The sequence below is a fragment of the Vombatus ursinus genome, unplaced genomic scaffold (genome assembly GCF_900497805.2).
Source record: "Vombatus ursinus unplaced genomic scaffold, bare-nosed wombat genome assembly UNPS02014820.1, whole genome shotgun sequence".
In the NCBI taxonomy this organism is placed as follows: Eukaryota; Metazoa; Chordata; class Mammalia; order Diprotodontia; family Vombatidae; genus Vombatus; species Vombatus ursinus.
Genome location: NW_020954598.1, coordinates 11,670,302 through 11,693,407, shown reverse-complemented (window position 1 = coordinate 11,693,407; position 23,106 = coordinate 11,670,302). Strand labels below are relative to the sequence as shown.

General features: G+C 37.9%; 1 protein-coding gene across 16 annotated transcripts in view; it reads left to right on the top strand.

Moving 5' to 3' along the window:
* The window catches only part of IKZF1 (IKAROS family zinc finger 1), a 136,271-nt gene extending 128,939 nt beyond the window's left edge, over positions 1-7,332 (top strand). For all 16 annotated transcript variants that reach the window (XM_027837011.1, XM_027837000.1, XM_027837001.1 and 13 more), the window contains one exon: positions 3,845-7,332. In XM_027837011.1, the coding sequence (XP_027692812.1) occupies positions 3,845-4,548 (704 nt within the window). In that variant the 3' untranslated portion in view covers positions 4,549-7,332. The remainder of the gene's footprint in view (positions 1-3,844) is intronic.
* The last annotated feature ends 15,774 nt before the right edge of the window (positions 7,333-23,106 follow it).

Genomic DNA, 23,106 nt, shown 5'->3' with positions numbered 1-23,106 from the left:
CAACAATCATAACCCACATTTATACAGAACTTTACAGTTACATGTACTTTATCATTTGACTCTTACCCTTTGAAGTAAGTATTAAAAGTGATCTGATTCCACTTGACAGATGAAGACAGTGAGGCTGAGGTGTTCAGTGATGTGCCCAGTGTTAACAAAGCTAACAAATAATGAACCTGAGACTCAACCTTCAGTGCTGTCTAAGTAACATTCACAAATCCAGTTGAAAAGAGATGCTTTTTACTTCTTCAGCTTAAGCTCTGCAACTAAAATCCAAGTGCATTTAGTAAATTAAAATCAGCATCTATTTCAATAATGTGCATGCTGTGATTTTGCTACATAGGATGGGAGCAGAAATATCCGGCATTCTTTAAATCTTCACACCTAAAGGCATCGTTACATAAAACTCCTCTACACTCTTCTCTGATAAGTTTATGCTTGGAATATAGCCTTCAGATTTAAACCTATCATTGTCAACATATATATATATATATATATATATATATATATATATATGTATGTATGTATATATATATGTATGTATGTATGTATGTATGTATGTATGTATGTGTGTATGTGTGTGTGTATATATATATACACATACATATACATATATATATACATATATTCCAGGAAATTTGCAGGAATTCCAAAAAAAAAGCAATGATCATGAGAATAAATAGGGAAAAGAAGTCAACAGAGTAAGCATTCCCTTTCAGTGACATAAAAGCTACCTCTTCCCAAGGCAAGCTTTTGTATCACTAATTAGGAAGTTTTTCTTTCTATTGAGCCAAAATCTTCCTCTGCAACTTTCATTCATTACTCCTTGTTCTAAGAATTCTAAATTCTGAGCTCCTAGTTATGAGTTAAAATGCATTCAGTTATAGCAAAGGCTGGTAAAATATGTGAGTCTTACCAGTATGTTCATCATCATTTCAAAAACCTGATGAGAGAACAGTGACAACTCCATGTATAGATTCAGAAATAGTATTCACTGTTTACTTTAAGCTTATGTGAACAGAAGCACCACCCATTTTCTCTGTTTGTAAGATGGATATCTGTCACTTAGTTTATAAAAGTCTTTAGACTTGATTAACTTTATCTGTATGAATGATGACTTATTGAAACTTTTCTCCCTGTTAGATTCTAAAGATCTTTGGTTCAGTAGATAAGGGTGCATAATCAAAAAGCAAGTAACTGCTAAATGAACCCCATTATCCCATGTTAATGACTACAATTGGATTAAAATGAATGCAAACTCAGGGTTGAATATGCAATTACAGATAAGAAAGGAGGCTGGAATATGGCAGTCTTTATGGGACATTATAGTTTGAGAGAGAGTGTATACATGTTACCAATGGCTAATGACCACAACAGAGAAGTCCAATTAGCAAATTCATGAAGCATGATTCTGTTTTTATATTTACATATATACTTATATCTTATATATACATATATACCTGCATATGTTTATATGCAGGCATATATGTGTATATATGTATGTGTGCATATATATAATCTCCTTACTCAGAAAATTAATACAGTGATGACAGATATCATTATCATACTGGAAAGAATGAGGCCCTTATGAAATGTAAGAGAAGCAACATCAAATCATATTTGTAGAAATTCAAACACTTTTTTTATTAATGAAAACTAATGGCTTTATTGAAGACAGAACACCTCACTTAAAACAAATAAATAATTAGCTTTTAGAACTGAAGTAAAATGGGGCCCTAATTAATGACTGCACCACTTCCATGTTACAGGCATTAGACACCATTTGGTCTTAAACCCTGCCATACCTGTGACATATAAAACAATAACATATGACAAAGGAAATTGATTGTACTTTTTCCATAGTGAAATATCTAAAGAATTGGAAAACTAGCTTATAAAAACAAAATTGGGATTAAACAATTGATATTTTTCTGATAGATCTCTTCCTACTCTTTAAAACTGTTGCCCTTTCTCCCTCCCTGTAATTCCCTTGGTTTTGTTTCTACCTTCAACTTCATGCTTATTAAATGGTCCTCTGTTCTCCACTATTATTCAATTCAAAAAACATTTGTTAAAGCACCTACTATGTGTGTTACTACATTCGGTAATGGGGATAGAATGCTCTCATAGGTAGTTATGTTCTTCTTTCAAGGCTCAACTCTTAGGCTTTGCCTTTTCAAATCCCTCCTGGTTGAAAGTAATCTCTCTCTCTCTCTCTCTCTCTCTCTCTCTCTCTCTCTCTCTCTCTCTCTCTCTCTCTCTCCCCCTCTCTCTCTCTTTGATTTTCCTATACTATTCCCTATATCATTCAACAAATATGTATTAAGCATCTGCTATATATCAGGCACTGTGCTACGCATTGGAGATAGACAGAAAAAAGATAGACCCTGACGTCAAGAAGTTTATATTTCACTGTTATATTTCTTTTACTTCATGGAAATCAAACTTGTATCATCCTTAATTTTCTACATGTCATACCTCCCTTTTCAATCTAAAAGTTCCTTAAGGTAAGGAACTGGAGAGTTTTCCCCTTTGTATTTCCAATACCTGTGGATCATAGGATCATAAATTTAGAACTTGGTGAGACTTCAGAGCCCAACTCTCTCCACTTTACAGAGGAAATTGAAGTCAAGAGAAGTGATATGACTTTCCCAAGGTCATATAGGTTAGTAGGTAGCAGAGCCAGGATTTGAACTCAGGCTCTGACTTCAAATCTGGTGCCCTTTCCACTGGACCATGTTGCTTAGCAGAAGACCTTATAAGCAGTAGGCACTTAAAAGAGGGTTTTTATTGTTGTAATTATCATCATCTCTCTGAAAGGAGATTAGAAATCTAGTCGGCTAAAAGGTGGGAAGGGGAAGAGAATTAGAAGAAAGAGGCAAACCATCCTTGTTATAATTGTGAAAGCAATTGTCTTTAAAGCTCTTGACTATCACACATGAGTTAAACCATGACACAATGCTCTGAAGTGAATCATTGTCTGTCCTCTGCTAGGATGAGGAAGCTAAGACAAACACGGTAGATGAGTTGTATTCAACCATTCATTAAGTCAGTGACATAACCACAAATGGTGGTCTTCATTCACAAGGTCATACTCAAACCATCACTGTAATGTCAAATGTTACATTAACATCTCGAGAGCAAAACTTGTTCATTTTGCCAAGGGAGTGTCAGGGATATATTCTTTGTCCGAAATTGTGGAGAGATGATTACCATTGAAATTCAATATAATATCCTTAACTGATAGAATAAATCCTCAGCTAATCCCTTCAATAGATATACCAAATATGATGATGATTATGATGGAAAGGAACCAGACCTATGATTTCATTAGTATAAGGAACTCCTTATACTGGTGTAAGGAATCTCAGTGTGACCAGTGGAAGTCTTTCAGAGAGTCGCCTACAGCTTTGAGAGGTGAAGGGATTTGTCCAGAGTTGCACAGCCAGTATGTGTTAGAGGCAGGACTCAAACCCAAGTCTTCCTGGCTTTGGGTCCATTACACTATGCTAAAATTTTATATCACTTTAAAAAAAGCTTTGCATCCATTATCTCATTTGATTATTTTTATTATGCTATATTTAAAATAATTTGTGTTGTATGCCTGCCTTTTTTTATTATTTCCCCAGGATATTTTCCAATATGCCAAAATTATTTAATTAAATCATTAATTAACAATTGTTTAAACAATTAAAATTGTTTTCCTATTGATTATTTCATGTAATCAATGTGCCTGACACATAAAGATAAATTGTTAACTGACTAATCTTGGTTCTCAATAAGAAATAAATAAATGCTAGAGAAATTCAGGTCTTAACTGACTACTGCCCATTTTAATTGTCAGGTGAGAAATGCTTGTCAGATCTCCCATATGATGCCAGCACCAATTATGAGAAGGAGAATGAAATGATGCAGACCCATGTCATGGATCAGGCCATCAACAATGCCATTAGCTACCTTGGGGCTGAATCATTGCGCCCACTGGTGCAGACGCCCCCAGGCTCCGAGGTTGTACCAGTCATCAGCTCCATGTACCAGCTTCACAAGCCCCATGCAGATGGCCACCCACGCCCTAACCACACAGCCCAGGACAGCGCCGTGGAAAATCTATTGCTGCTTTCCAAGGCTAAATCCATCTCCTCTGAAAGAGATGCCTCCCCAAGCAACAGCTGCCAAGACTCCACAGACACAGAGAGTAATAACGAGGAACGGAGTGGCCTCATTTACCTGACAAACCATATAAACCAACATGCCAGAAATGGTTTGTCCATAAAAGAAGAGCATAGGCCCTATGATGTCCTGAGGGCAGCAACTGACAATTCCCAAGACGCTTTCAAAGTGATCAGCAACAATGGGGAGCCATTGAAGGTGTATAAATGTGAACACTGCAGGGTCCTCTTTTTGGACCATGTGATGTATACTATCCACATGGGTTGCCATGGCTTCCGTGATCCTTTCGAATGCAACATGTGTGGCTATCACAGTCAGGACAGGTATGAATTCTCTTCCCACATAACACGAGGGGAGCACCGTTTCCACATGAGTTAAAACTCCCTTCTCTGCTAATGTAACCTTAAGTAGTCTATGCCTAGAGTTGCATGAACATCCACACATATGAAAAACAAAAAAACAAACAAAAAAGGCATCAGGAGAAAAAGGAATCAGATGCCTGTTTTCTTCCTTTCTGAAGCATGTATTGGATGGTTGTACAATTGCAACTCATTTTTTCTTTCTTTTTTTTTTAAGAGAGCAATGAGATTTTTATTGTTAGTTGCAGGGTTGAATTTTAGAGCATAAAAAATTATTAGTTAATGTAAGTAGGAGCTTTGTAGACTGCTAGATCAGACTCCCCTCCTTCATCTTTTGCTTCTTGTAAGCATCCCTTCCCCCAAAAGCTAATTTCATAGAGAACCCATACAAAAACAGGCCAAGGGTTGGAAAAGAAAAGAGTCCACTTCTACTTGTGACCCTTTGCTAAGACTCAGATTCTCACATCAGGTGGATTCCGTGACTTTCCATGAATAGTCTGTACACAAGAAGATATTTGGCTATCTTAAAGAAAATAGGAGTAAAATGATGTTGAGGACAGAATCAGAGGTACCCTTTGGGACTCGTCTGAATTAGAAGGATTATGAGGCCCCAGAACTCTTGTTTCCAAGGACTTATATGTTTCCTTCTTGCTGTGTGGGAGTGTGTGTTTGCTTGTGTTTTAAAGAAAATGTTATTTGGAATCATTATCTGTATAGGAAAATATCCAGTTTGTTTAGAAAAGGTAATTCCAGGAGAAAAACCTAAGCTGACAATGAAGAGATGCTTAATTAGGAGAATCTTTTTTATACGGTCTTATTTTACTTCGAGGACCTTTTCACAATGCCTATAGAACCTTCAAGGATATTGCCAAAACTTATTCCAGTCATTTGGGGCCAAATATTACTGGTGCATAGTCACATTTAGACATTCTTCTCCATCTGTTCACATGGAACTTCTTTACAAGCACTAGAGCTTTTATTTTAAGCTACTGGTTCCCATACATGACCCCCAATCATTTTTGCAAACCCTACCCCCTGCAGAGAAATTCAAGTCCCTTTGAAATATTTTACTCTATCTGACACTGCATTGGTATTTTTGTTGATGAGGATTGCGTTTTACCATTGCAGATGGACACCTTCTCTATAACTTATAGTCTTAAAGAGCTGCCTGGGGCACTGAGAAATTAAGTTACTTTTTCAGGATTACACGGACAGTGTGTGTCAGAGATGAGACTCAAAACCACATCTTCCTGATTGTAGGGTCATTCTCTATCCATTACACCATACTGCCTCTCTAAATGTTTATTTTCTTGAAGGCCAAAATTTCATTCCAAACTTCTTTAATTGACCTCTCTTCCCATAAATATCTTCTCCTTTAAAATTTAATCCAGTTCCTTAATAAACACACATGTATATGAACCATCCCACCCCATTCCTCTTTCTCTGTCTTAAATCCTTATAACTGGAAAATCCATTCCACTAGAATATGGGCCTACAAGTTTGTCCATGAGTAAATGTGATTTATTATTCTTTTGCACCATTTCAGGCATCAGAAGTTACTAGGAAATAACATTGCTAACTATGTCGTATGGCTGAAATGGGAATACGTGTTTTTAATATCACATAAGGGGCATACAAGATAGGTGGTAACAAAGATGGCAGAGTATCACTATGATCTAATGAGTACATCCCATAGTAGTGAGACGACTTTTTAAATATTTACTTTGTAAAGACAAGAAGTAAAGGCTTTCTTTACAGCAGTCAGGTGACTATTTCCATGTGAATTTGTATCACTGTTTTAGTAAAAATGTTTTATTTTTTAAGTATGCATCAGAGAAACAATGAACAGTTCTCCACTAACACTGAGGCACAGAAGGGCAAAAATGTTAATATATTTACATCTCTGCTCCATATTAATAGAGTTCTTGGTTATTTCCAAAGTATTCGGAGGGGATGAGAAAGGATCATCACTATTCTTTTCTCCAAGGTTTCCAAGGTTTGAATTCCCCTACTCCACCTCAATAATCAGCCTTTGTCAGATACCAACAATAGGCCATGTTCTCAAAGTATGGTATTATTGATCTGATCTGAAATGTCCTGGGTTTATAGTGATTCTTTAAATATGGAATTTCTTTAGCATTCCTACAACTATTCTTATTCATGGATAGTTGGGTCTTACTGATATACCCATGAATTAGTATGGGCACAGGTGTTTCTTTGCCCCCCCCAAATTTTCATATTTTCCAGGACAGGATTAATATTTAAACACTGGAAATAAGTAAAATGGAAATTTGTCATGTACTGCAGAGGATACTTCAAAGCAGAGGAAAGAAGAGGCAAAACCTGTCCTATCTTCTTATTTCACCACTTCTCTTTTTTATCCATTTGACAAATGGAAGATCGTTAAAATTCTATATGGAACTTTAAAAAAAAAAAAGGATAGACCTTATTGAAAGTAAATGCTTACAGAATGGTATCCTGCTGAGAGCACAAGTTCAGGGCAATGTACTTTCATACTCGTTCATCCATCTCATAAAAAGAGTGAAGTCTAGTTTATGCAATTTGTTTTAACCAATGACATTCCAAACAACTGTACCCAGCACTGTATATAGCTGCTCCTGAAGGAGTGTTTTTCTGAAACTCTTATCCTACTTTCCTCTTGCCTTTTATAGCCAGTATAAACTTATATTTACACATCCTTTTGCTGTGATTTTATATTGTAACACCATTCTTCCCCTTTCAACTATTGTAGATTTCATAAAATGTCAATGTGTAATTAAATTATGTTTGATATGTGCCCACATTCTGTATCAGAAGTTTTCTTCTCATTGGTAAAAGTAGAATTTTGCATGGTATTACACTTTTCTTGTACACAGAATTACACATTCTGTGCCTCCTTTTGTTTTATGTGATGATACGCCTGTGCGATGTTTGGGGTACACCCATGTGAGAGAAGTGCACCTAGCTGTGTTCCCTTTTGGGAGTGGAGAGGTTCCACATTGCACTTAAAATGCGTATAGGCATTAAGAGGATTAAGAATAACTTGTTGACCTGTCTTTCACAAATCAGAATTGCCATTTCACATACCCACCCCCTTTCATAGCTTACGACCTTAAAAACCAGAACCTTTATTTATCTCTTACACTGTATTTTCCTCTTTTTTCATTGGCAAAGATAGCATTTAAAAGTGTAGAACCATCCTACTCTTTTAGGAGGAGTCAAAATGATTAGAAACACAACCCACTATCAGTTATTTTCATTACTATTTACTATCACTGAATTCCTGTCCAGACTCTTTCTGATCTCCAGAGCACACTGCAAATAGATGCAAGTTTTCTCTAAGTTTAAAGTCAAAACAATTGCAGACTGTAATCTGTTATACTTATAGAAATTCTTCTACTTGGCACAAAGTTGTTTTATTTGGGTGGGGGGGTTTGTAACTTTTCTGATTTGGGTTGGTTTGGTTTCCAAGTTTGAGTTACAGCCATCAATCTATAAAATATGAAGTAAGTGATGAAACAGACATCAACAAACAAAGAGGCAACATGTCCTACAGTTCTTCATCCATCAATTTTCAGCAATAAAAAAGGGTCAACAGTTCAAAATAATCCTAAATTTTCTTAGTTGATGTAAAGTGTGATGCTTTTGTTCATATGTTTTGTTCATTTTTAAAAATTATTTTTTACTTGTTATGAGCCAAAATTAGATGTATTTAAAATGTATAGGTGTCAATAAAAGAAAGTGCATATGCTGTTTAAGAAAGAGCAGTTACTGTGAAAAATGTCTGGTCACATCTGAAATATGCAGTATGGTTTCAGATGCTTTCTTGTACTTTTTTTTATGGTTTCAGATGCTTTCTTGTACTTTTTTTTATAATTGTTTGGGTGGTCATTGTTAAGATCTTCTTCAACAATGGTGAGATCCGAGACCATTCAGATCCTGAAGTATCTTTTTGGCAAATCTGTGTACAGAATTGTGATGGGGCAGAGGGGTGGTGGAGGAGGGAAGCATGTATTTCCAACCTATCCCTGATAGTGATTATGTTAATAATTTTCTGTTGAATTGTAAATACAAGAAAGGAAGGTACAACTGCAAAAAAATAGAAGAATATCATTTTGTACTCGTTTTGAAATTCTTCTGTAGTGTATAGTGTATTCTTCTATAGTATAATTCTTCTTCTATTCTATCACAGATAAATTCAATGAATGCCTTCCTGCCCCATCAGATGCACACTTTGGCTCATAGGCAGTCCCTGGGGCCATCACAAGAGCTCTGAAAATGGTCCTGCAAAGCAGATAATGGACCTCCCTGCCATAGATAGATATCAGCATGTGTTATTGACGTGAGGATGGCCCAACTTGTGATAAGCTTCACCAAGTCATCATCCAAGGTGTAACTCTATGGTAACAAGGCAGATAATTTTTTTAGCCATACTGGGACTTGCGGAACCAAATGACAGTTGTCTATTTGAGAGGCAACTTGCTTGTCCCAATGATGCTTTCAGCTATTGCTCAGTACTCTTCTAGAATGCCTTCTTTGAAGTTACTCTGAAAGCCTCAAAGGATCTAAAACTGGAAAGCAACTTAGAGATATAGTTCAGCTTTTTTCATTTTACAGATAAGAAAATGAGAAGCCATGTGAAATGAAATCCCTTGATGAACACAATATAGGCAGTAAAGAAACAGGATCAGTAACCAAACCTATGTCCTCTGACTCCAAACCCAGTGTTCTTTGCACACTAGCACACCTCCTGTTGCACATTCTTCTGTATCAGTGGTCATAAATATTTTCCAGGAAGGGAAGGGAGTCCATGAATTTGGGTTTTGTTTCATATTTTGACAACTGTACAACAGGTTTCCTAATTGGTTTCCATTATATTCTGTGTATTTTATTTTATGCATTTAGAAACATTATTCTGAGAAACACTTCACCAGACTATCAAAGGGATCATGATTAAAAAAAAAAAAAGATACCATTGTTAAAAGTTGACTTAAGTGATAGTGAATCTTCATTCTTTGAGAATAACTTTGTAATTGCCTGTGGCCAAAAGCCATTTGGAGTCAAATTTAGGAAATAATACTAGTGGTTCATCAAGCTGATTAATAGCTTACACATGGCTATAAAGTAACGAGAGTGATTTTCTTGGGTCATTTATAGACCGATGCTGAAGGCTGTTCCCAAAGTATTCTAGATGTGTTTTCAGAAATGGCTGTGTTGCTGGAATAATCAATGTTATCCTAAGGTCAACTACTTTGAAGGACAATAGTCATTTGTCTGAGGTCTAGCATATTTTTAAAAATTAGTTTAATTCATAATCCCAATTTGAATTTTTGTTTATCCAACACAAACCTTTCTGTTAGGTTTTAAGGTCCACAAAGTAGTTTATGGATATGATCTTAGTTAATCATTACCACAATCCTGTGAGGCAAGTACTATAGTATTATTGTCCCAAGTCTCTGATGAGGTAACTGAGGATCAGAAAGATGAAGCGACTTGGCTGTGGTAACACAATAGTAATTGTCAAAAGTGGGATTCAAATCCATTTCTTCCTGATTCCAGGCCCAGAGTTCTTGCCAGATAGACTAACTACTGCCTGTCTCTAGCTGCATACACGGAAGTATGAGAGTATAGTTTAAATGTTAGCTATACAGGTCCAGTGTACGATCCTCGCTCTTGTGATAGAAAAGATGACAAGAAGATCTCTTTGGTAGAAGACATTAGTTGTTTTCCACAAATCATTTAACGTGCTTCTATAACTTCACGTCACATCTAAAACTCACCACAAAGATTACCATGAAGAGAGTAATTGTGGGGGTTGAAGGAGAAAAGAGGAAAGCAAAAAGTACTGACATATTCAGTGCATTTATGGGAATGTACCCTGCCTGAAGCATTCCCCTTACTCCAGGTCAACAGGTGGAGCAGAAGCCCCTAACACAGAGATGGGAGATCTCAACTTAGGCCACAAAGAATTAGAGAAGTCTTCTTGAAGGAAGCAACATTAGGATCAGAACTTGAGGCCCTTTTAAAATAGACAGCAAAAAGAAGGGGGAGGATTTCAGTCACCATGTTCCCAAAAAAGTGAGTAAAAGCATGAGTAGTACTTCAAGAATATAAGAGGTCTGGGTCTGATTGGAGCTAGAGTTACATCAGAGGCTAAATGTTCACTCAGCAACATCGCCATGGAGAGAATGAATAGATGACCCAATTAATCGACAAATATTAAGTGCCTCATATGGGCTAGGCACTCGTGCTACAGAGACAGGAATGAAACAATCCCTGCCCTCAAGGAGCTTATGTTCTAGCAGAAGAGATGGTAACATACACATATAACTATATTCAAAATTAATCTTGGGAGCAGAGGTCATAAGCATAAATTGAAAAAACCATGAAAGTCTTCATGCATAAGGTGGTATTTGAGCTGAATTTTGAAGTACCTGAGAGGCAGAGGTGAAAGAGTTCCAGGCATGGGAGATAACCCTTAAGAAGGGGACAGAAAGAAATGGAGTGCCAGGGTGTGAGGAACAATAAGAAGACCAGTTTGGTAGAACCTGTATCAGGTTCTTGCCTTGGGGTGGGGGCAGGGGAGGAAGGGGGAGAAAATTTGGAATTCAAAATCTTATGGAAGTGAATGTTGAAAATTAAAACTAAATAAATTAATATAAAAAAGAGGAAAAGAATGAGCTCCTAGATGGCAGGAACTGTTTTTAAAAAAAGCCAGTTTGACCGTATCTTGGAGGCATGAAGGAAAGTCATGTATAATATGCCAGGAAATGTTAGGTTGGGGATTGGGGCCTGGTTATGAAAAGCATGAAATGTGCAAAATAAAGGTTTATAAGTGATATTAGAGTTAATAGGGAGCCAAACCTGAAATAAGAGAAATTTAGACATTTAAGAGCTAGAAGGAACATCAGTGATTGTCTAGTTCAAATCAGACCTGTTCAGGAATTCTCTGCAATATTGCATAGAACACTGGACCTGAAGTCAGGAAGTCTTGAGTTCAAATCTGGCCTCAGACACTTACTAACTATGTGCCCCTGGGCAAGTCACTTAACCTTATCTACCTCAGTTTCCTCATCTATAAAATGGGAATAATAGCATAGTAAGATAAAATTAAATAATAGTAGGATAAAATGAAATAATATTTGTAAAGTACTTTGCAAATCTTAAAGTATTATATCAATGCTAGCTATAACAATTGTTACTGTAACACGACATCCCTGTCAAGTGTGTATCTAGTCTCCACATGAAGACTTCAGTGAAAAGTAACTTATTACCTCTCAAGATACAAGGCTACAAAAAAAATCAAAAAAAATAAGATTTAAGGCTAGCTTTTCTCTTGTAGACAAACATAGAATAATATTAGCCTCTTCTCTTGGTCTCAAGGTGAAGATGGGAAGAGAATAAATAAGAATACCTTTTGCTGATCCTTACTTTTGAGTTATCTAGGTAAGCTGATAGTTTCTCTTTCAAGAACTACAGGATGCTCACTTAACTTTCCTTGAGAAATTCGAGCAGACAATTGCATTTCTTATTAGTCACAGGCAATAATAGTAGCTGATATTTATACAGCATGATGAGGTTTACAAAGCGCTTTACATCGTTTAAGCTCTGTGAAGAATAGCAGATCCCTCCATTTTACAGATGAGGGAAAAGTTAACCAACGGTGCCCACCCAGGTGTTCTGACTCCAGATGTGACAACCTTCTTGACATATCCTGCAGTCTCTCTTCACATGCTTGAGGAAATAAATGTATTTCTCAAAAAATCTGTAACATTTGCTGTCAAATCCTACCTTATGGGTTTTAGGAATTTTATGAGAAGTTTGGGACCAAAGAGAAGGTGTCAGGTGACCTGAAATCTAAAAACCTCTGACCCTGCTTCTTAGAGAGTATCCAAACCCCAATTAGAATCTTCAAGTAGTTTACCTAAGCAGTGAGTTCCATCTAGCCGCCCAATTTCAGAATTAAGTCGGGAATTAAAGTTGAAAGAAGGCAATACAGAATAATCAAAATCGTTCTAGGCTGTCAAGATTATAAGGGACCCCAGAGGTCATGTAATCCAATCTACCTGAACATTCCCATCAAGTGGTCATTTGGGTTCTGTTAAAAGTTCTACAGTGAAAGGCACCTTATTACCTCCAGAGACAGTCCATTCCATTTGGGGACAGCTCTAAGGGTTAGAAACTACATAAAACTACTTTACCTTTCTGCCACTTCCCCCCACTGATACTTAGTTTTGTCCTCTGAAAAACAATTCTAATGAGTCTTCTCCATGCCACCTCTTTGAAGACTTGAAGACAGAGGAATCATCTCTTCTTGACGCTAAGCATTCCTAGAACCTCACTATCCCAATCACTGTCCTCAGCTCCACCTTTTTTTCTTTCAAAAATTCAGCCACAGAACTAAACACAACACTCCTGATGTTATCTGTCCAAGGCAGAGTACAATAGTACTGTCAATCCCAACATGTATCCCAAGGTCAGTTTGGCTTTTTTGACAGTTATACCACATTGTTGACTTACGTGGAGCTTGTAGTCCACTAAAACCCCCAGGTCTTTTTGTATCATATAGCCCTGCCTCGCTCAGCAGAGGCTTGTGAAGAAGTTAACGTTTTGAGCCCAAGTATAGAACTTTACACTTATTCCTTGTACGTTTCATTTTAGTGGATTTGACCCATCTCTTCTAGTCTTTTTTGAATGCTGATTCTATGTTTTCATATTTATATTATTAACAAATTTGGTAAGCATACTGGATACTCTGTGATCTAGTGATGCTGGCCTTGCCATTCCTGACACAGGACATTGAGAGGATGCCACCTATAATAAATGCTTTTGTAAAGCAAAAGTTATTTTGTCAAGGAAAAAAATCACCCCATTATTTCTCTTTTTAAAAAAAATAGATTTTTACCTACAAAGTTTCCTTAAAGTGAGATTAAAATGAAATATGGAATTTTTGTAATTTTCCACAAAACATAAAGTATCAACAATGAAGTCTACTTGGAAAACAATGACCAACCAAGCATAATTAATGTTATATTCTTCAATATCAAATGAAGTCAACAAGCATTCATTAAGTAAGTGGTTGCTATGTGGCAAGCATTGTACTAAGTTCTAGAGATGCAAAGAAAGGCAAAAAAACCCTGCCCTGCCCTCAAGGAGTTCACAGTCTAACGAAAGAGACAACATACAAACAATATATACAGGATAAATTGGAAATAGTCGACAAAGAGAAGTTACAAGTATGAAGGGAGACTGGGAAAGGCTTCTTGTAGAGGTTGAAACTTGAAGGAAGCCAGGAGGAGCCTGTGAAAATGCTCTGAGTTGATCAGAAAATGCTCAATGTCCTGTGTGAGAAATAGCAAGAAGGCCAGCATCACTAGATCACAGAGTAACAGCGAGTTCACCTACGATTGGAAGCTAGTACTAGCTGACCACTAGGTAGCTGTGAGTTGGTGTAGTGGATAGACAGCCAGGCATGGAGTCAGGAAGACCTGAGTTCAAATCCAGCCTCAAACACCAGCTGTGGGACCCTGGGCAAGTCACATAGCCCTGTTTGCCTCAGTTTCCTCATCTGCAAAATAGTCTAGAGAAGAAAATGGCAAACTACTCCAGTGTCTTTGCCTAAAAAAAAAAACAAAAACACCAAGTGGGTTCACGAAGAGTTGGACTTGACTCCACAACAAGTAGCTGGCAATTATTAAGCACTTTGAGGCTTACGAAGTTCTTTGCATACATAAGTTATCTCACTTGAGCCTCATAACAGCTCTTTAAAGCTGTTATTATCATCCTCATTTTACAGATTAGGAAATGGAGGAATAAAAAGGTTGAGTAACTTTCTTGGAGTCACACAGACATAGAAGTAGGATTCAAACCCAGGTCCTATTGATTCTAAGTCGTATATATTATCCATTGTGCCACACTGATATTCTCATGGATGACACAGTTCATTGAGTTACTTTTTGTTTTGTTTTAAATAACAAATAGTTTCCACTATTGCTTATTGACCCTGAAATTGCAAAACTGGCTAATTCCACTTGAAGAAAATCTTAGTATTGTTGATATACAGAAAAATGAGACTCTTGCCCTGCCCCTGGCCAGCTACTGACCTTCTCTGAGCTTCCCCTTTGTTAAATAAGGAGGCTGATGTGGATCAGAGGTTCTTAACCAGGTTTTGTGTGCCATGGACCCCTTTGGCAGGCTGGGGAGGCCTATGGACTCCTTCTCAAAATAATTCTTGTTACCCAAATTGGGAATTGAAAAGAAATCCTAAATTTCAATTAGAGATTAGTGAAAATAAAGGTGTAATTTTTTCCAGCCAAGTTCATGGACCTCTTGAAAACTATCCATAGACCCCAGGTTAAAAATCCTTGCTCTCAGTTATTTCTAAGACCCCTTTAAGGTATTTGAATAAACTGTGAAGCCAAGAGAAACACTGAATTGTCTTTTGCCAACATCAGATATTCAGAGTTGGTTTTCCCCACTTTCAGTGGGTGATAGGCTGTTTTACTCTGTAAAGAGACACATACCAAGAATTTAAGAGCTGGGAAAAGGTAAAAAGAGAGAGGGTAGACAAAGGAGAGGGAAGGAAGAGGAAGAGAGAATGTAAACACAAATGCTGCAAAATTTGTGGTCAAAGTGTCTTTAACTTGGACGGTTCCACTCTATCAGTGACCTAGAATATTAAAATGATCTGTTAATTATCAACACTGATAATTAATTTCCACTGAAAACTTACATGGTTATAATATAGATAAATTCCTGAGTTGCCATGTCACTCTGAAGGAAAAGATGCCATTGGGTCATTTAATGACCCAGAAACCCATAAATGCAGAGAGAGAAGAAAAAATTTGTTCCTACACCCTGAAATCCCATAATACTGGGCAGAAGTGACTGAGAGATGATTTGCATATACTTTCTGTAAATTACTAGAAAGTCATTGGGATTACATATGGAAACTTTTCCTCCTCTAAAGAGTTTCCCCAGAAAAATGACTATTTCCTGGGATTTGTTCTGTTTCATGGAGGACACTTTCAAATGACTAAGATGGATGAGGGAATTGTGGACAGAAAGGACTAAAAATGATAAAAATGGTAAAGAGGGACCCAAGGAATTAGCACATGTAGATTGTGGTACCTGGAGATATGAGAAGTATCCAGAAATGCAGATTATAGAGTAGAAGGGGAGAAATGAAAGGGAACCAAGGAAATTTATGTTGATGGTGACAGCTGTTCAATTCAACAGATATTATAGAGGCACCTAGGTGGTACAATCGATAGAGCCCTGGGCCTGCATTCAGGAAGACCTGAGTTCAAATCCTCAAACACTTGTTTGTATTAACTGTGTGACTGTTGGCCAGTCACTTAACCTCAGTCTGCCTCAATTTCCTCAGTTGTAAAATGGGAATCATATGCACCTACCTCATAGGGTTGTTAATTAGAAACAACTGAGATAACATTAGCAGGGTGCCTAACAGAGAAGGTGCTTAATAAAAGCTTATTTCCCTCCCCTTAAGTGCCTACTTGTTCAAGACACCGTTATTAACAAAAACATTGAGGATCCATCAGTTCAGAGCAGGGGTTCTTTACCTGGGGCTTATAGACAGATTTCAGCGGGTTTATGAACTTGGATGGGGAAAAAAACTAAACTTAACTGGAATTATTAATTTAACTTATAATAATTGTAAAATTATAAAATTAAATTATGAATTTTAGAAAATGTTTTCTGAGAAGATCCCCATAGGCTACCTCAGATTATTCAAGGGATCCATGACACAAAAAAGTTTAAGGATCTCTGGTCTGGAGAAATATTCCCAGAAGCAGCCAATTTGTCTTTTTTCCAGTCTACTATATTAAACTTAACAGATAGCTCCGGGTTTAGTCCATGCTTAGGATTAAAGAACCATATACATTCCTATCAAGGAAAGGGACAAAATCACTAAGAAAGAGAACAGAAGTCAAACCTCCTTAATACTCCCTTAATTAATACTGTCAGTATGACAACTCTGACCTCGCTCTTAAAGAAATGGAAGATACTGTGTTTGAGAAATTGTTTCCAAAGGGAAACCAATACGGGAGTCAGCATGGTGTAGTGGATGAAGAGCTGGTCTCAAAGCCAAGAAGACCCAAGTGTAAGTCTTGCCTGTGATCCATAATGGTTGTTTGACACTGGGTAAGTCACTTAACCTCTTAGTACTTGGGCCACTGTCTAAGACTGTAAGTTGCCTAGAAGGCGCTGACTTGAATTGATAGAGTTTCTTCAGGGAGTTCTAAAATCGAAAGCCCAGTCCTATCTCTCTCAACGTAATTTTTTTGTAAAACTCTAATTACAAGTCCATATTATGATACATACAAATTCCTTGCAAACTCCAAAACCCCTCTATCACAACCTGTTATGTTATTAACATGGAAACTCCAGTATGGAAATTCCCTCCCTCTATTTCATGTTGTTAGTTATAGTCTTACACAGTTGCAAAAGGTTAAAGTGACTTTCCCAGAGTCACACAACCAGAATATGTCAGTGGCAAGATTTGATCCTAAGTCTTCTGGACTCCAAGGCTAATTAACCCTGTATCTACCCAAACATGCTGCCTCTCCAGATGTTTTGTTTGTTTGTTTGTTTGTTTTTCATTTGTTGGTTTTGTTTTGTTTTGTTTTCATAGAAAGGCCTAAAGTCAGGACATGGAATATGCATCAGCTCCCAGTTTTATCCATCAAAACCTCTGAGGTTTCTCAAGGGTGAGAATTACTACCTTCTAGCTACAAATCACAAGGTCTAATGTCTTCCTATCTGCCAGGAGAAGCCAGGGTCCTGGTTCATAAACAGTTAAAAAAAAAAGTCAAACATACACCTTGCAGCATCCAGCAACCAGCTGACCCTACACTGGTGCCGGGAGGAAGTTAATCAGCTCTGCACAGGCTGTTCGGGATGAGGCCAAGCAGATGGTTTCTCTGTGAATCGGCAGAACGGGAAGCAGATGTACCCACCACTGCTCCCCATGCATAACTGGGAACCAGCCACTTGGTAAGGAAATTTGCATAATAAGGATAATTTGGTATCAAAACTGCCCCCTACAAGTGAACTGCATGGATCTCAGTAGAGTTAGAGAAATTTCACTTCTTGTTTCCCATGTTCTGTGAGGCCCACCAAATTTGATTCTGAGAATGTGAATTATCCAGGGCTTTCCCCCTCTTCTTTGCTGGGTCTCTGGCCTCCTGTCACTCCTTCTTGTCCTTGTCCAGAGTCCAGAAGATTGCCAACATCACAAGGTGCCTCTGTTACTTCTCCACATTCACTGGGGCAGCTGCTCCTTCCTTTTCGTTAAGGCTCCATTTGTACATCTACATAAAGCCAACTACAGAAAGTCTCATTTCTGTCCTGGGGCCCCTGAAAACTCCAACCTCTTCTTCACTTCTCAATGAGGAGGGAGATAATGGACTTGTCTTCGGGTATCTCTTTGGCTTGAATTTCTCCAAAACAACCTTCTGGTGTGTCTCCTTCATCAACTCCTGTTTGGGTTTCCTCACTGTCACTCTCGTCCTTGCTTTGTGAGGGAGGGTACAGAGGGTCACATCACCTCAGGCCTTATAATAGCCTTGTTATGTGTTCCCAGGTCCTTTTGGTATTCTCTTCCCTTTTCAGTCCTCTTTTCTCATACCTTAGACCTAGTCCAGATCCCCCAGGTGCCTGAAGTTCTTCCACTGTAGTATATCCACAGAAGCAGGCCGTACCAGAGACCTTTCTAGGCTCCATCTCCAGTATCAGAGCTTCTTAATCCAGTGCCCCATTTTTTCAGAGCTCGGCTGTTTGATGAGCTGATTTGATGAGCTAACTTGATGAGCTGAGAAGCAAGGTGATGCCCTGGCAAGAGCTCACCTTTAAGTGAGGCTTCCTGATCAGAGGAATCAATCAATAAGCATTTATTAAGTGCCTAGCACTGTGCTAGGAAGTAGGACTACAGAGACAAAAATGAAATTGTCCCTGACCTCAAGAAGCTTACATTCTCAAGGAGGAGACGTGTACCACATATACAGTATATATGCATATGTGTCTGTGATAAAAAGCATAAACCAAATAGATTCAAAGGTACAAGGTAATTGGAAGGGAGGGGATCACCAGCAGAGAGCAGATAATGACTAGTAGATCACGAGATCTTGGACTCTATGACTTAATGTGTTACCCCCTTCCAGGCAGGTGTACTCACTCAGTGCCTTACCCTAAGCAGATGAGTAATTGGGAATTTCAGGCAGGAATAGTTAATGAAGGGCAACAGAAGGGGGGTTTTCCCAGGACTTTCCCAAGATGCCTACAAAGAGAGGCTGCCCTATGTGGGTGGGGCTGTGTTTTCCAAGACAACGGTAGCAGTATCTGCTGCATGCCCACCTCTGAAAGACAAAGGTTTGGAAAGAAGGCTACTGATTGCACCATAGTCTGCACTTCTGGCTGGGAGGAGTAGACCTGAACACATCTCTGCTCCTAGCTTCCTTTAAGTCCCAACTAAAACCCTACCTTCTACAGGAAGCCTTCTCTAACCCTCTTAATTCTTGTGCCTTCCCTCCGTTAATTATTTCACATTTATGTATATAAAAATTCCTATATATAAATAATATTTACGTATTTATTTGCATGTTTTGTCTCCCTGATTAGATTGTAAGGGTCTTGAGGGCAGGGACTATCTTTTACCCTTTTTTCTATCCCCCGGCTTAGCACAGTGTTTGGCATATAATAAGCATTTTGTTGTTGTTCAGTCATGTCCAACTTTGTGACCCCATTTGGGGTTTTCTTGGCAAAGATACTGGAATCGTGTCCCATTTCCTTTTCCAGCTCAATTTACAGATGAGGAAACTGGCACTTAACAAGATGTTTATTGGTTATAACAAGTGCTTAATCAATGTTTATTGATTATCGTTTGCTTGCTTGATTGCTCCTGGAAGGCAAGGGTCCGCTTCTCTCATGAAAATAGCTGACTTTATTAGGGAACCCTTTATAGATTAAATCATTTTTCTTACAAGAACCCTGCCAGGTTGGTATTGCAAGTATTATTATGCCCATTTTGAAACTGAGAAAATTCAGACACAGAGAAGTTGTTACTCTAAGGTCATCAAGCAAAGAGGTCTCAGAACCAGGACTTGAACCTAGGGTTTGTGGAAGTAATAAATAAATGCAAGCATTTCCTGCCTAGCTATCATTCTTGTAGGCGGACTCCTACTTCATGCAATTGTTCCCTGCTATCACCCACCCCAAGTGCCGCACCCCCATCAGGCTGCAAGCCTTTGTACTGTCTGTCAAAGTGACCATAATGATAGGGATGGGGGGAGCTGACTCCATGCTGTGCTCCTTCAAATGTCACTTTCTTGACATCTTTCTTGAACATCTTTCTAACAGAGGAGGGATTTGGTGTTTGTAGGGATGTGGTTTCCACTGACTGCAAATACCTTTTTTAATTGTATCATTCATATCATTTTCCCCTAGGTGCAAACATAGCCCATTTCCTTGGCCCCAGGTAACACAGGCATAAACACAAACAAAAATCAAAGAATTACAGGATCCCAGATTGGCCTTAGGTGGCAGTAGGCCAATCCACTTTGGGACGGCTGTAATCAGCCAAAAATCTGCCTCTCTGTAACCTCCATCCACTTCTAGTTTCAGCCTAATGGGGCCAAGCAGAACAATCTAATTTCCCTCCTACATTCCAGCCCTGAAAAGGCATACTTGAAAACTGCTATTATGCCCACTTTCCCACCTCCACCCAAGTCTTTTCTTTTCAGTTACTTCTAGAGGGCATCATGGTAGAGTGGGAAGACAGTTGGATTTGAAGTCATAGGACCTAGGTTCAAGTCCTGACTCAACTGCTTAATACCTGCATGACCTTTGGGTACATCCTTTAATCCCTCTGGGCCTCATTTTCCTCATCTGTAAAATGAGGGGGTTTGGTCTAGATTAACTATCTAATCCTTAACTAGATATTCTCCAAGGTCCTTTCCAACTGCAAATCTGTGACTCTGCTGGAGACAAGTAGGTAGCACAATGGATAAAGGGCTGGGACTACAGTCAGGAAGACCTGAGTTCAAATCCTCAAACACTTACTGTGTAACCCTGGGCAAGTCACTTAACCTCTGTCTGTCGGTTTCCTCAACTGTAAAATGGGATAATAATAGTACCGACCCTCCCAGGATTGTTGTAACTATCAAATGAGAACCTTTTTGTAAAGTGCTTAGCACAATGCCTGGCACGTAATCAATGTTTGTTTCCTTCCTTCTCTGTGGATCCATCCTTCTATGGCATGGTTCTCAGCCCCCTTATCAGCTTAGTCACCCTTCTCCCAGCTCCACACCACTACTCCATTAATGTCATTCTCAAAGGGAAGATTACCAATGGAGCACATAAGTACATGTGCATACAGAAGGTGCACATTGAAGGAACCTAACTTCTATACCTAAAAGGCTTACTACGCTCCTCTCTTGCCCTTTCTTTGTATACAATCTTTCTGCAAATCCATAAAATATTAACAGTCATTTTTGCCCCATACACACTAGGGGTATTCATTCTGTTTCCCTTAAATTCCTTGGTTATAGCAACCCCAGGAGGAAGTATTGATGCAATCAAATGATCTCACCATAACTACTTTCAGTAACCCTGACCCCAGTGGAAGCTTCCTGGGGAAATCTCCAGCACACACCCACAATTCCCCCTCTACTCTCTCCCATCTATGACCTGTGATTCAGCCCACAAAATGTGTTTTCATTTCTCACACAGTATTCTGCATCTATTTATATTCATACTTAATAGTGTTTAGTATGAAGACACAAACTCTTGAAATTATGAGAAGTGAATCCCAAAACTTGTATTTCTCCTTCAAAATCAATATGAAATTTTGGGGAAATTGTTTAAGTAAAGAAGATTTGCTGCAATCACAAACTACATTACAGAAAGTATGAAAATGTTTCAGTGTGTTATAGATCTTGGGGCTTGATGGTTAATCACTAATCTAGATATTAAAGGAAGATAAATTATGTTGGAAAAATAGGTAGGTCAGAAGAAAAATCAAAAGTAGTAGAAAATTGAGTGAAAAAATGGATACATTGGACTCAACAGCACTGAACACTGCATTTGACCGTGAAGGAAGTATTGTCCAAAAGTAGACCAGTCAAAATGTGTTCTGCCGAAGTTGTTGAAATGTTGCACAATTATTGACCTAAAAGAATTATAGAATAATTTATTACATTCCATAGCTTCTTAAAATATATCACTTAGATTAAAACATCACACTTCTACTTGTTCATGAAGATTATTGAGCATTTAAACATTCATGAGTGAAGGTATCCAGGGTGTTGAGCCAAGTGCGCTATATGGTATTTGGCTAAAACTAGTAATCTTGATCTGGTATTTCATAAAATTCAGAATATAAATTTATGGGGGAAGGAATCCCCATTCCAAGTAGTACTTCTGAGAAAGTTGGAAAGAGGTTTAACAAAAAACGAATGTAGGGCAGCATTTTATATAGTATGCCACAATAAATTCCAAATAGATAACCACCTTAAAGGTAAATAGTCATATCCCTAGAAAAAATAGAAAATAGAAAGATGTATGGTTCATAGCAATAACTGGGAAAAATTCTTAAGCAAGAGAAAATGATCAAAAGTCAAAATAGACAATTTTGATCATATAAAATTTTAAAACATTTGCACAAGTATTAAATGAATGAAACCAGAATAAGGAAAGATACTATTGAACAGGAAGAAAACTTTGCATCAGATAAGAATATCAGAAATATTTGACGCGAAAATTTCCGTATATGTTTATATAGATATTTCCGTATATATCCACGTGCATAGATGTGTATGGAATTTGTACAGACAAATAAGACCAAGGTACATTCCCCAATAGATAAGTGGTCAAAGGATAGGAATAGTTTTCAGAAAGAGAAAGGCGAACTATAAGTAACTACATAAAAAGGCTACAAATTACTGATAATAAGAAAGATTAAAACATCTCTGAGATTCTACCATACACCAATCAAATTGGCAAAGATTAAGGTAGAAATATGTAATGTGGGGTAGGTTGTGTGAATGCAGGCACATTAGTCCATTGTTGGTGCAGCAATGAATTGGTCCGACGATGCTAGAAAAGTCACCGGGTCACTCTCATCCTTTGACCTAGCAATTCCACTATTAAGCATATACTGGTACATTGTCAAGACTGGTATTAACAAAAAAGTAGCTTAAAAGGAAACAAAGTAGGTTTCCATTGATTGATGAATGGTTGAACAACCTGCGGTATCTGCATATAATGGAATATTATTGCAGCATAAGAATAATCGATATAAGGAATTCAAAGAAACATGGAAAGATTTGTATGAACTGGTGCTTGACAAAAAATAAAAAAGCAGAACCAGCAGAACTTTGTACACAACGATTAAAATAATGACGATAAAATCACACTCAAATGCAGCCAAATTCAGACTTATTGTAACAAATCTTGATTTCAGAAAACTCATTTCCCTCCTCTTGAAAGAAGAGTGTGGGGCCATTGATGCAGAATCTTGTATGCCTTGTCAAACTCATTTTCTTTATCAATTGGTTTT